General features: G+C 33.8%; 1 protein-coding gene across 1 annotated transcript; it reads left to right on the top strand.

Annotated features, from left to right (window-relative positions):
• The first annotated feature begins 817 nt into the window (after positions 1-817).
• Positions 818-4,376, top strand: LOC107029132 (chloroplast envelope quinone oxidoreductase homolog). Its single transcript, XM_015230459.2, has 4 exons — positions 818-1,015; positions 1,879-2,020; positions 2,993-3,084; positions 3,501-4,376. The coding sequence occupies exons 1-4, from the start codon at positions 950-952 to the stop codon at positions 4,188-4,190; spliced, it is 990 nt and encodes a 329-aa protein (XP_015085945.1). The 5' UTR covers positions 818-949; the 3' UTR covers positions 4,191-4,376.
• Positions 4,377-13,571: the final 9,195 nt, after the last annotated feature.

Raw genomic sequence — 13,571 nt, 5'->3', positions numbered from 1 at the left:
ATAAAACAAAGTTGAGGGGTAATTTTGACCCTTTTCCCTTGTTTAAATTGATAATTATTTTCTCTTTTTATATTAATTGATCATGTTATTACAAAATAGTTTTCATATATTAGTTGATCACTATATTAAATCAAGAAGATATTAATTTATTTTCCTATTGTCCTTGCAATTATTTCTTTTTTAAAATGTTCACATTTGTTTGAAAAATATACAAAACGTTTTTTAAGGCATAAATAAGTAACATTATCTTCTTATTTTTCAAAAGACACCTTAACTTTGTTGTATTTACAAAGGTATATAATACTTTTGTGGGCTAATAGAACGTCCACAAAGTTAAAGATTTATTTTTGAAAATTTAGAACAATTTTAGTGGTGATTTTATTCTTTTTTTACTAAAAATTAAAATTACGTAATACATAAACATGACATTTAACTTGAGCTCAATTAATTTACTATGACCTTTAATTTTGGGTGCCAACAAGTAGATATTTAAACTTGCCTAAAATTGAACAATTAAAGACATTCATCCTACATAACACCTACATGACAATTCTGTGTCCTACATAACGTCTTATATATATTATGTCATATAAAATATATATATCTACTTTTTCAATTTTATATAAATTTAAATTTTTATTTGTGTACGTCCAAAAATAAAGATGGTAAAGTATCAATTGATAAGAATATCATGTATTATGAAAAAATGATATGACCAGAGTATGTCAAAATCTCATTTTACCATTCCGTGGAAAAGATGCATCTAATTTTGCTTTTCAGGAGAAAAGTCGTGGATGGACCCCCCCCGGAGGAAAACCGCAGACAAAGGAAAATTACCCTTTGACAGCGGCAATTCACCTGTATATATATTCTAAAAATTGCAGTACTACATAGAAGCCTAGTCCATTTTGCTCCAACTTCAAAGAGAATTGAAATTGGGAAATCCGATATGTCTGGGAAGATTATGCATGCTGTTCAATACCACTCTTATGGCGGTGGAGCTGCTGCCTTGAAGGTATTTTCACTTTCTGCTCTTCTTTTCCTTTATTCATATCAAAATTGGCTCATTTCTCATTAGAAGAAAATTGCAGGAACAGTTGTTTTGAGATAAACTCTATAACATATTTTATTGGCCATTGGACTATCGAATTGGCTGATTGTCACTTCAATAGTGGAATAATCTAGTTTGATTTTCTGCTTCACTTGTTTACGTTTATGTAGTTAAGGGAAAAGGGATAAGCGTAATAACATGGAGTGTATGAAGCTTATGAAGAGAGCTTGCTTGGAAATGAACTTTTAAATTGAGCACTAGGAGAGTGCTACCTAGCTTGGAAGTAACTTTTAAATTGAGTGTTTAGTTTGGGGGAAAGAAGATAAATAAAAAAGAAACAACTCAATCGACCATGAAGGTGTTTCTCCTAGGTAATTTATCCATATTTAAGTAACGATTATGCTCGAACTGATCATCTGAGTACAAAGTGAGTGTAGTATACATATAAAATCTCATCTGATGTTTAGTGAGTAAAGTGTTTCTTTGTGAACATTTGGATTTTGAGTCCTAATGTAAATATAGTTCTTGTTTTTCACATTATGATTCCACAAAGTTGAACTTTCAAAGATTTGTTTGGTGTCCGTAATAAAGAGAAAGAAGGCTATACTATGTGATCAGATGGACCTTACTGCATCTATTTAGCATACTGAATTTTATGGTTGAGTAATGATCGCAATTATTTGCCATATTATCTTGTCTTAGTCCTGTTTGCTGTAATTTGTTTCAAACACTTCCGCTAATGAGGCTGCTCCTATACTCAGTAGTAGCAATACTACCACTAATATTAAAAACCTTTTTGATTGTGTGTACATCTTTGTTTCTTGCAGCATGTGGAAGTTCCTGTCCCTACTCCGAATAAGGATGAAGTCTTGGTAAAAGTGGAGGCTACAAGCATAAATCCTCTTGACTCGAAAATTCAGAAGGGCATGCTTCGTCCATTTCTTCCTTCCAAGTTTCCTTTTATTCCTAGTAAGTTCAGACAACTAGACATTTTGTTAGAATTTCCTTGCACTGTGTTTTTAGTGCTTTTTGGTTTTGGTTACAGTCGCCTTGTGTTTCATGTTCTCAAATGTTTTTCGCATCAGCCTTAGTATAAGGATTTCTGTCTAAGTGTTCTCAAACACTGTATGCGACCTATCAATAAGCATCTCCTTCGACAAGTTAATATAATTTTTTTCTTGTTTCCTTTTCTAGACCTGGGCTGATATAATAGAGAATTTCTTTTGGGTGGGAGATGGTTGTTCTTTTCTGGAATATTTACATATAACTCCACATACAGTGTGTATTAGTCAATAACTTATGTTGAAGCTGCATGGAAAAAGGGGAGATTCTGTCAAAAATTTCACAGTAATTGGGATCTAAGTTGCTCGGACTTGAATGCTGATCTAGAAGTCGGATTCTTCATGATCTGTTTTTTAAGATTTGGGATATGGATCCATGTATTGATACGAGTTCGGGGCTTGCCTAAAAATAATTAAAATACCTGGAAATAGAGTTATAAAACTTGAATTATGAGATAGTGTGTGGAGAACTTGAGGAGAATCGAGGAAGGAGATTAAAGGAAAAGGGGTGACAGAGAAATTTCTTTATAAAAGGTATTCCTTTCTTTAATTTGACCTTAGCTTTTGTATTGATTACTGAAATCATTAAAACTGTCCGGACTTTCTCCACCGATTTTGGTCGAAGTACCCAAAGTCGGCTGACCAAATCGGACACGGATCCCACACCTGCAGCCATGTTGTGTCGACACGGGTGCGGCACCAAAAGTGATGAGTCCAAGCAACTTAGATTGGGATAACATAAATAGCAGGAAATGTAGTTAACTAGTAGAAAGGAATATGTAGAAACCATTCTGCTATGGAGTAATTTCCCAGATGCATTGTAATATGCATTTTATTCTTGTTGGTTTACCATCCTCTAAACCGATTTTGGTTGTAACAGCTACCGACGTGGCGGGAGAGGTTGTTGAGGTAGGATCTAATGTAAAAAGTTTCAAGGCTGGTGACAAGGTTGTGGCTATGCTCAGTACCAAGGTTAGTCCAATTCTTCTCAAATGTTTCATTTCGCTAGGTCTCTCTTACATTTTGTAACTTGGTTGAAACTTAGTTGGTGATGGGCCTCCTCAGGCTGTATATTCGTTTTTCCTGGATGTTGTTTTGGCTTCCTATATGGTTCAATGTTACATAATTTTCTTTTTGTTTTTTCTTTTTGGGGGCCAAGTCCCCTCATTCAAACCGTCCTCCCCATGGGCTTGCCTACAGTAGTTTTCCAACTGACTTGACTCTTAGTATTTTGGTTGGAAGTGGAGGCACCATGACTGGTGCAACCTGCTCGTCTTATCTTTGTAGTATTTCCTCTCATTTGCTAAATTATTCCACTTTGAACAGTAATGTGGTAATATGGTAATCTATCCTTTATGTTTGATGGATTTTCATGAGCGTTGATACAGAGTGGAGGTGGATTGGCTGAATATGCGGTACCTAAGGAGAGTTTGACTGTTTCAAGACCCGCTGAAGTATCAGCTGCAGAAGGTGCAGGTCTTGTTATTGCAGGTCTTACAGCTCTTCAGGCCCTCGTCAATCCTGCTGAGGTTAAGCTTGATGGAACTGGACCCCGGAAGAACATTCTAGTTACGGCTGCTTCGGGTGGTGTAGGTCACTATGCTGTTCAATTGGCAAAACTTGGTAACGCCCATGTTACTGCCACCTGTGGAGCCCGCAACATTGATTTTGTGAAGAGCTTAGGAGCAGATGAGATTCTTGATTACAAGACTCCAGAGGGAGCTGCTCTTAAGAGTCCATCAAGCCAAAAATATGATGCAGTGATTAACTGCACAACAGGCATCCCTTGGTCTACCTTTGAGCCTAATTTAAGTTCAAGTGGAAAGGTGATCGATCTAACTCCTGGAGCTAGCTCCATGTTGACCTTTGCAGTAAAGAAATTAACCTTCTCAAAGAAGCAGTTGGTGCCATTTCTTGTAAATGCCAATAAAGAAAACCTGGAATTGCTTGTTAAGCTTGTGAAGGAAGGGAAACTCAAAACAGTGATTGACTCCAAATTTCCTCTGAGCAAGGCTGAAGATGCTTGGAGCAGGAGTATCGACGGACATGCGACAGGAAAGATTTTGGTGGAGCCATAAAGTAGTGATCTACCATATTATGTTATTATACATGCGTGTGTTATAAAAGATTTGTGAGGCTTGTGCATTATGACCAGTTAAATCTATTCAGCTGCAACAACTTTTATTTGCCTTGTATGCATATGCAGCTTGTCAACTGTTTTTTTATTTTTATTTTCATAATGCTGTTCGATTAAGTTTGTCCTAGTTCTCTTTGCATTTTGGCAATCATTCGTTTTATGGATTGGGTTCAAGACTGATGCTAAATGGTAAAGCAAACAGTCAAATTGAAAATTGATATTTTCTTAGTGGTGAGTAGATTTTAAATCTCGACTGTCGCCCAAAATTATGACTCACAGACTACCGTCAGAATTGATGGCTACAATCATATTAATTAGTCAATAAAAACATAATCTCAAACTAGTTGGTGTTAGTCTTGTGAATTATCTAGAACTATATACTTTATTGAACCTAGAAGTCAAACCATTGTCTTCCAAATGTAAATAAATCGAATTAATTGACTTCCAAGTGTGAACAATAATTGAATGATTACTTTTAAAAGTTAAGTGTTGATGATAGTGTTTAGCGATAGTTTTTCGTAGAAGCTTTTGAAAAAGAAAAGTGTTTGAATGGTTGCTTTGCGAATTCATTTTCATGTTATAAAAACAACCTTTCCATAATAAAGGGCTTTGCAACAATAAGTGTATCTCAATTTTAAATGAATTGGGATCGGCTAGATAATTTTTTATTGAGTATATATCATCTAAAAGTTAAAAATCCTTGTTTTTAATTTGAAAATATTACTTATTCATAAGTAGATAATGACATCACATCGCCATTCGATTGAACATGTGACACAAAACAACTTAATTCCCTCTAAAGGGTGGTAAATTGGTTAAAATTTATAGCTATTGACTCAGTTTAATTTATTTTATTTTAAATGTATTTTATTTTAAATGGATTGGGTATCTAATTATTCAAAAGTGAATTGACTCATGTTATCCATTATACAATATGAATAATATATGGGTATAATACATGGAAATTATTACCATTTAACTTTAGTGTGCAAAAATCGACACTTAAGTTTGTATAAAATTGAACAAATAAAAAAATTTGTGTTGCATGTCGTCCTACACGATAGTTTTGTGGCCTATGTTGCATTGGATGTGTATTATGCCACATAGAACACGTGTGTACTTGTGCACACCCAAAGTTAGTGATCATAAATGTCAGCTGAAATCAAGGTAAGAGTCAGGTTTATGTATATATCTTTCTTAAAATATGTAAATGTGTATGAATTCTCAAAAGTCCACTTATTAATGGTGTGTTTGGTATAATTGTTATTTTATTTTCTCATATTTGATTAACTTAGTCCTCATTTATTGTACTAAATGGAGGTTTGCATTTAAATGTTTTTGACTCTTAGCTTTCAAGTGTATTTATTTTTATTAAGAATTAAGTACTTAATTAGTATGAATAGTGCTAATTATTAAGTTCTAGAATAAAGTCTTAATATCACTGAGAGGTATTTTTATGTTGGCTATATTTCAGACCGCTTTATTCATAATCACCTGCAACTGGAATTCACCATCTCTATCATCACAATAACCACCATCCTTATCAATCACTATTACTGTCATTGATCTAGGGTGTAGTTATAAGGATGTTTAATAAACTAGATACAACATAAATTTCACATTTCTATTTATTACACTCGAAATCAGGCAATACTTTTAAATTAATTAATTTTCGCAAGATTTTATAGTAACATGTCCTAAACGAGCATGCCATAAAGAATTTGACTTCAATAAGTAAACAAAAACATAATTCTTATTAATATTGTCAATACCATTACATTCAACTTGAAAAAGCCTTCAGTGAGTTAACAATTTTCTAAGAACATCTCATTCTTACTTATTATAACTTTATCACTACTAGGACACATATAAATCCATTTTTAATAAGTAGTAAACTAAATTCTTCCTAATTGTAGGAATATGCAGGAATTATTCATAGACACCACTTTGTCAATTGTCATCTTTAACAATGACATTTCAGCTTCTAAAATCTTGGCGGTTAAAGTGATTCCCATGAAGAGATCATAATCGAACTCGACTAGAGTATAACTTGCAAATGCTTCTTTTATAGAACAAATATATCGAGGGGCACCAGAGTCGAGAATTACTCCTTTGGGTTTCCAACCTAATTCCACTCTGATATCATATCAAAGAGCTCATCTATGTCCTCCATTTTCTCCACCATGATTGCTTGACTATTGCTATTGTCCTTGACCCTTTTTGGAGTACGACAGTCAGTAGCCTTGTGGCAGTCTTTCCACAATTGTAGTAGTTGTCTTTGGTATTTTTCTTTGGTTGGTCTATATCTGTCTATTGGACTTCTTTGTTTTCTTGCCTTTTGTAAGAGTGTCACGATCCGAATCTACACCCTGGACATGATCAATACTCGAGAACCATCACTGATTTCCAAGCGAACCCTCATCCTGGTTGACTACAAACAGAAGACTAACTCAAGCATAAAAAGCTTAAAAGCTAAATAAAAATTTATGAAACTCAATTACAAAGTATTAACTCAAATGAAAGAGAGAATTTTTTTTTATTCAGCTCGCCATCATATAGGCAACTTAAGTCTTTAAAATATTTAATAAATAAATGAACAAACTTCTGAAACTCTATAGTCTATCTATGAAACCTCTAAATGACAAAGATGGAAGTTGGGACAAGATTTGTGACCTCCTAACAACCGATATAATTGAAAGTAAAAGTGGAACCCTTTGGAAATAAGGAGGCTCACCATAGCTAACTCGAACTCCATGTGATATCAACGAAGCTCCTATTGATGACTTAGCACATGAAATTTACGAGCATGTAAGGGAAATTCATAACATAAGCTTGAACCTGATAAAAAGGAAACATACTTACCTCTTGTCAAACTTACTTAACTCAAGGAATACTCAAGGATATTTAAACTACTCAAACTTACTTAACTCAGAGTCACTCAAGGATAAGATACTCAACTTATTAATAAGGTTCTCAACTCACTGAAACTCAACAATAAGGTACTCGACACAATGAAGCACAAATCAACTCAAGATACTCAACTTAGGATACTTAATTCGAAGGTACTCAACTCAAGATACTCAACTCATGATACTTAAGGATAAAGAAATAGTAAAAGCTGCAATATATATCAAAAATTTATAAAAATGTAGATAGAAACTCAACGTATTGAAAAATACAATAATACTCGGTGTTTATATAAAATAAAATACAACTCCGTAGGAGTTTCTCTAATTAACAGTCATCACTATGAGCTATGTGATTATACAATGTATCACCCACGCTGTCAGAACTGTACTATACTTTGTTAAGGTATAATACCTCTCAACTAAATGTGAGTTGTATGAACTCTCCCTCATATCGGTGTTCAATTCTACTCTCAAAAACTCATATGCTTAAAAACATAATACTTTCTACGATTTGAGATTATTACTAAAAAAATTTATCCAAAAAGAGGTGGTACTCAACTGCTCGAAACACTTTTGGGAATCTCACTTTCCTTCTCTTTTAAATGTGAAAACATTTACTCTTGGGAATACGTAGTTCTCATATATCATTTTAAGAAAAATGAACTCGACTCTACTCTTTCTCAACACGAGTGCTCAAGTCTTATATAAGTTTAGAAGAAGTTGTAAAAGATTTCTCAAAATAGGGTCCATGCCGAATGACGAACGTGAACAACTTGATTCAAGGTTTTAAATAATCATACAAAGAACTCGATACTCAGAACTCAACAATTCAGAACTCAAGAACTTCAATGATACTACTCATTTGAAGAATGCTCAACTCATAAGGTACATGCAGAATTATGGGCATGAATAATTCAACTTAAGGACTCAATGATACTTCTCATCTCAAGATTTCTCGACTCATATGATTCATGCATAATTATGTGCATGAACTACTCTACTTAACGACAACATGTATAATATGTAACAGTTCCACAATTAGAAATATAATCTTAGAAGGATTGGGAACTCAATACTCAAGACTTAGAACTTAAATATACTACTCCTCTCAAAGGTACTCAATTATGAAGTTCATGCGAAATTTATGGGCATGAACAACTCGACTCGACTCGAGGGTCTACATAAATAATATGAAACTCATGTATCCGACTCTTCTCGTTCTTATACTTACTTTCTCAAAACTTATCTCAAATCGATAGTTGATCTCAAAGAATTCACAATTGAGCTTAAAGACTTTCTTGAACTCTACTCTTAATTCTCTCTTGAATGTGAATTATGAATTCAAGAGTTAAGGTTCATGATATGAAGGATCTCGTGATGAGAAAGTAGACTCATGGATACATTCTCCCCATTCTCATACTTACTTGCTCAAGTCTTGAAACAAGTTATTGGAAATTGTAGAAGACTCCTAAAAAAAGACCTAAAGAGACTTTCTCAAAAAAGTTTGAAAGCACTCTCAAAACTTGACTCTCAACTCTACCTTAAATTTGATTTAAAAAATTCAAAGTTGTGATTGTGATATAAAAGATGTTTAGGAGTGCTTTTAGACAGTTAAACATGAGAGACAATTAAAAAACAGTGTCTTTGGAGAAAGTGTGTGACGCGGAGATGAATTAAAATATTTGGTCTAAATAATTTTTGAAACAGTGGGGTCCGTGACCTTCACAGTAAAGGAACAAGTCCGCGAGTGGTACATGTTCCTTGTCCGACTTTTTCTTCCTCGTTTTCTAACCCCAATTCGCCTAAATTTGATTCTTTTTGTCAATTTCTCTTTAGATTCAAATAATAAATACATGTATCAAAGAATCTAGAAACACAACTCTAAAGTCGACTTGATTTCCTCAAGAACTCATCAATCTCATCTTAACTCAAAAATGAAAGTCAATTTCAAGAACACAATTCAAGAACATCAATCTTTTATCTTTCTAGAACAGATTCAATGCTGAAATTAACATAAACTGACATGTGGGTGAACAAACCCAATACTATGGAAGATTACACACCTCTTAGGGAGCAAACCCATGGCAAAAATCCATGACAAAACTTAAGAAACTCGACGAACGCCTTGATCCTCTCTAATTTTCTCCTTTTCTTTTCTCTTCTCTCAAAACCCTAACTTATTATTATGAAGCGTAAACTAAATCCAATCATTTTATCCCCAAATAAATTACCAAAAATAAATTTAATTAATTGGGTAGTGAAAAGACCATCATACCCTTTTTCAGATCTAGTTTAGACTTTCCTTATCTAGATAACCCAACTCCAAATGGACATATCTCCCTCATATGAACTCAAAAGTGAGAAACTTGGTGGAGTTGGAAAGATAATTCAAAGATGTTTCCTGTGATATCTAGTATAACACTTAAATCATCCTTACCTTGGAGTTACGGTCATTTGAAGTCGATCCAAAACTCATACTTAGCTTAACTTTGTCAAACATTCCAAGTTTGATTATTTCCAAAAAAATGATTTCTTTCTAATTCTAAGTCTTTCTAGTTCTTTCAAAAAACGATGTGTTACAATATCCCCCCCCCCCGGGGATCATTCGTATTCGAATGGCGGTTGGACTGAGTATGAGACGGGTTACTCTTATCATCTCTGCCATACTAGCTAGAATTGCTCGCATTACTATTCGAAACCAACTAAGGGCTCCCATTTAACTATTTCTCATAGAAAACCTCATCACTTTCTTCCTCCTCAATTAATAACCTTAGACGAAATAAACACATTATCACTTAACCTTAGACGGAGTAAACACATTATCACTATCACGATAAGATCATTAACCTTCTCTTTTTAAAATAACTCTACTACTAAAAAGATATCCCCTAAAATCTTTCGGACTCATTACTATCTTACTCTAAAACACTTGACTTGATTTCTCATCTTGTTATCTCCCCCTTAGGTCTAAATATGAAACTTGAAAGCTAAGGACTTATTCTATCAGCTCTAAACTGGTCTACATCTTCTTTTACTCTAACACTAGGGAAAAAGTTATTTCATGACTATCGAACTCTCAAAAGGCAGGTATGAAGACCTATATAAGGTGTTTTTTTTAACCTCTTTTGATTATGCACCCTCTCAATACACCTCTTAATGTTTCTTCTTACTATTGTGACATAGCCACACTTCCCCGCCCTTATCTAAAGGTTGGTCTCTTACTTGTACCACTCATGTTAATTGCAGCTTATCACCTCAATACCTCACCTACTTTATGTCAAGTTTTCTAGATTAAATCTTAAGAGTAACATCATCACCCTCATGTTCCCATTCTTTTGATCATGACACTCATCTCAAATTCAAACTTAATGTTTATTACTAAACCCGAATATCAATATGATTGCTCACCTACTATACTATACCTCATTACTTGATCAGTTCTATAAACTTTGAACATCATGAGCCTCTCAAAACAAATCATAAGTCTAGCTTAGATCTATCACTTCATAAATACTCTGCTTTGTTATTCAACACATGAGTTCAATCTACTCTAATACGATGTCACATCGATATCAACTCTATTCTGGTTAACAAATATATACTCTATCACATCTTGACTAGAAACTCTTACTCTACTCATAACGGAAAACTCGTTTTTAATAACCTACGGGGTTCATGACTATAGTATTATAGCTCTTCAAAGCACTATATCCCTTTCTAGGAATACTAAACCTCTGCATACTTTCCTATAACACTAGGCTCTTTCACTACTACTGCTCATGATCTCATAACACATGCTACCTTTTCGTATGGAAATATCATCCAAGCTATAATCATACCTCCTCATAAGGTTCTCAGATGAAAAAAGGCTTATGGAAAAGAGTACAATTCACTTTTATATCAAATGCACGAATCATATAAATATGGGTGCATTCATCTGAAATTGAACACTTCACTTACTTTTGGGCTTCTCTTAAGCCCCTCTAGAGTTTCATGACTTTCTCAAGACTCTTGCTAAGAACAATTCATCCATAAGGATCTTTAAACTTTACTTTTCAACCACCTCTTGTATGATGGGTAGTCCAATGAATCTGAGAAATGCATGAGTAAAAATAAATCGTATGACTTAGCTCTATTGCACAATTAAGAGTATGAAAGAACGAAAAAAATTCTTTAAATGTGGAGTCCCTCGTTTATAGAAATGGTTCCCCACAACCATAAACAAGACCCTACTAAGAGATTCATAGACAGCCTATGACTCTTGAACTCTATGTTCTGATACCAAGTTTGTCACGACCCGAGCCTACAACCTAGACGTGTCCGACACCCGAGAACCATTGCTAGTCCCCAAGCGAACCCTCATACTGACTTGCTACAAGTGAAAGACTAACTCAAGCATACAAATCATAAAAACTGAATAAAAATTTATGAAACTCAATTAAAAAGTTTTAAATCAAATGAAAGACTCTGAATTACAAAAAAAAACTCAAAGGGAATTTCTCAAAAATATTTGAAAAACTCTCAAAACTTGACTCTCAACATTATCTTGCTTTTAATGCATGAATTCAAAGTTGCGATTTGTGATAGGAAAGATCTCGTGATGTTTAGAAGTGTTTTTAGATAGTTAATCATAAGAAACGGGTGAAAAGCATTGTCAGAGAGCAAGTTCGTGATATAGAGATGAATTAAAATGTTTGGTCGAAACAAATTCTAAAACAGTGGAGCCTCTTCGCGACGTGGAGAGAATAATCACATTGAAGGAATTGCGGACCTAGTACCTTTTCCTTGTCCGGCTTTTTCTTCTTCGTTTTCTAACCACAATTTTCCTGAATTCAATTCTTTTTATCAATTTCTCTTTAGATTCAGATACCCAATACATGAACCCAAGAATCTAATCAAACACAACTCTAAAATTGACTTGATTTTCTCAAGAACTCATCAATCTAATCTTAACTCAAAAACGAAAGCCAATTTCAAGAAAACAATTCAAGAATATTAAGCCTTCATCTTTCTTGAATGAATTTTACGCAAAATTTAATATGATTGGCCTATGGGTGAAAGAATTCAACACTATGAAAGCTTACATACCTCTTAGGGATCAAAAATCATGAAGAACTTCGAATAGACATATCTCCTTCATACGGAATTAATTAATTGGACAGTGAAAAAGACCATAATACACTTCTAAAATTGGGTTTTTACTTTTCTTATCTAGACAATACAACTTCGAATAGACATATCTCCCTCATACGAACTCAAAACTGTGATAGAACACCAAAATCAACCTGATCTAGAAGTTATGGTTCTTTGAAGTCGATCCAAACTCATACTTAGCTTAACTTTGTCAAACTTCCAAATTTGAATATTTCCAAAAATTATTTCTTTCCAATCTAAGTCTTTCTAGTAATTTCAAAAAGTGAGGTGTTACAAGGAGCGTTTTCCAAATTTTAACTACCATAACTATTGAGAGACCACACGACTTCTTCTCAAATGTTTTGTTTTTGTCACGACCCAACCACTGGACCGTAGGGGCAACCCCCCTTAACACCTAAGTAGGGGAATCCTCATATCCAAGTAGTTAAACATGCAAAAAAATTAAAGAAATTAAAGATGATTACAAAATGATGACTTTTTATAAATAACTTTTTTGTACATACTTTTAGTTAAAACTTGTAAAGTAATTTTATAACTCCCAATGATCTAGTCTAAACAGGTACAAGAGATACTAAGAGTAAAACTGGATAAGATAAATAAAATGTAACACCCCGAGCCTACACCCTAGACGTGGTCGGCACCCAATGACCATTATTGGCCTTGAGTTAACCCTTGGTCTAGCTTACTTAACTTAGCGGAAGACTTAATTCAATAGTAAAACAAGTAATCTTTATCATAAATAACTTATATTAATGTCTTGGCCATATGACATTTAAGTCTCAAAATAGAATATCTGAATGCAAAATAAAAAGAGCCTCAAATCTGACTGACTATCTATCTATGAAGCCTCTATAACACGAAAATGAATGTTGAGACAGACACCACAACATTATAATAAATAAAAATAATGAAAATCATATAAAAAGGATATTTTAGAATGCAAGGAAGCTCACCACTAACTCTGAGTGCTCAAACTTGATCAACAATGCGCTAGATGCTGATTCTGGTTAACTGCGTGTACATCATAAGATGCTGAAGACCAATTGAAATCAGTATATTGAATGTACGAGCATGTGAGTTGTATTGCTAAAAAACAACTTAAATCTTGAACGGAATAAGAAGAAACTTATCTTGGCTTTGCTCAACTCATTAATATTCAATTCAATATATATAAGGCAAATTACACACGTGCAATATATATAAAGCTTTGTAAAACAGTAAAGCAAATTAGTTCGTTAATGCAATAACAAACTCAACTT

The sequence above is a fragment of the Solanum pennellii genome, chromosome 9, assembly GCF_001406875.1.
Source record: "Solanum pennellii chromosome 9, SPENNV200".
Lineage (NCBI taxonomy): Eukaryota > Viridiplantae > Streptophyta > Magnoliopsida > Solanales > Solanaceae > Solanum > Solanum pennellii.
The sequence above is the reverse complement of the archived record's forward strand: the minus strand, read 5'-3'. Positions and strand labels throughout refer to the sequence as shown.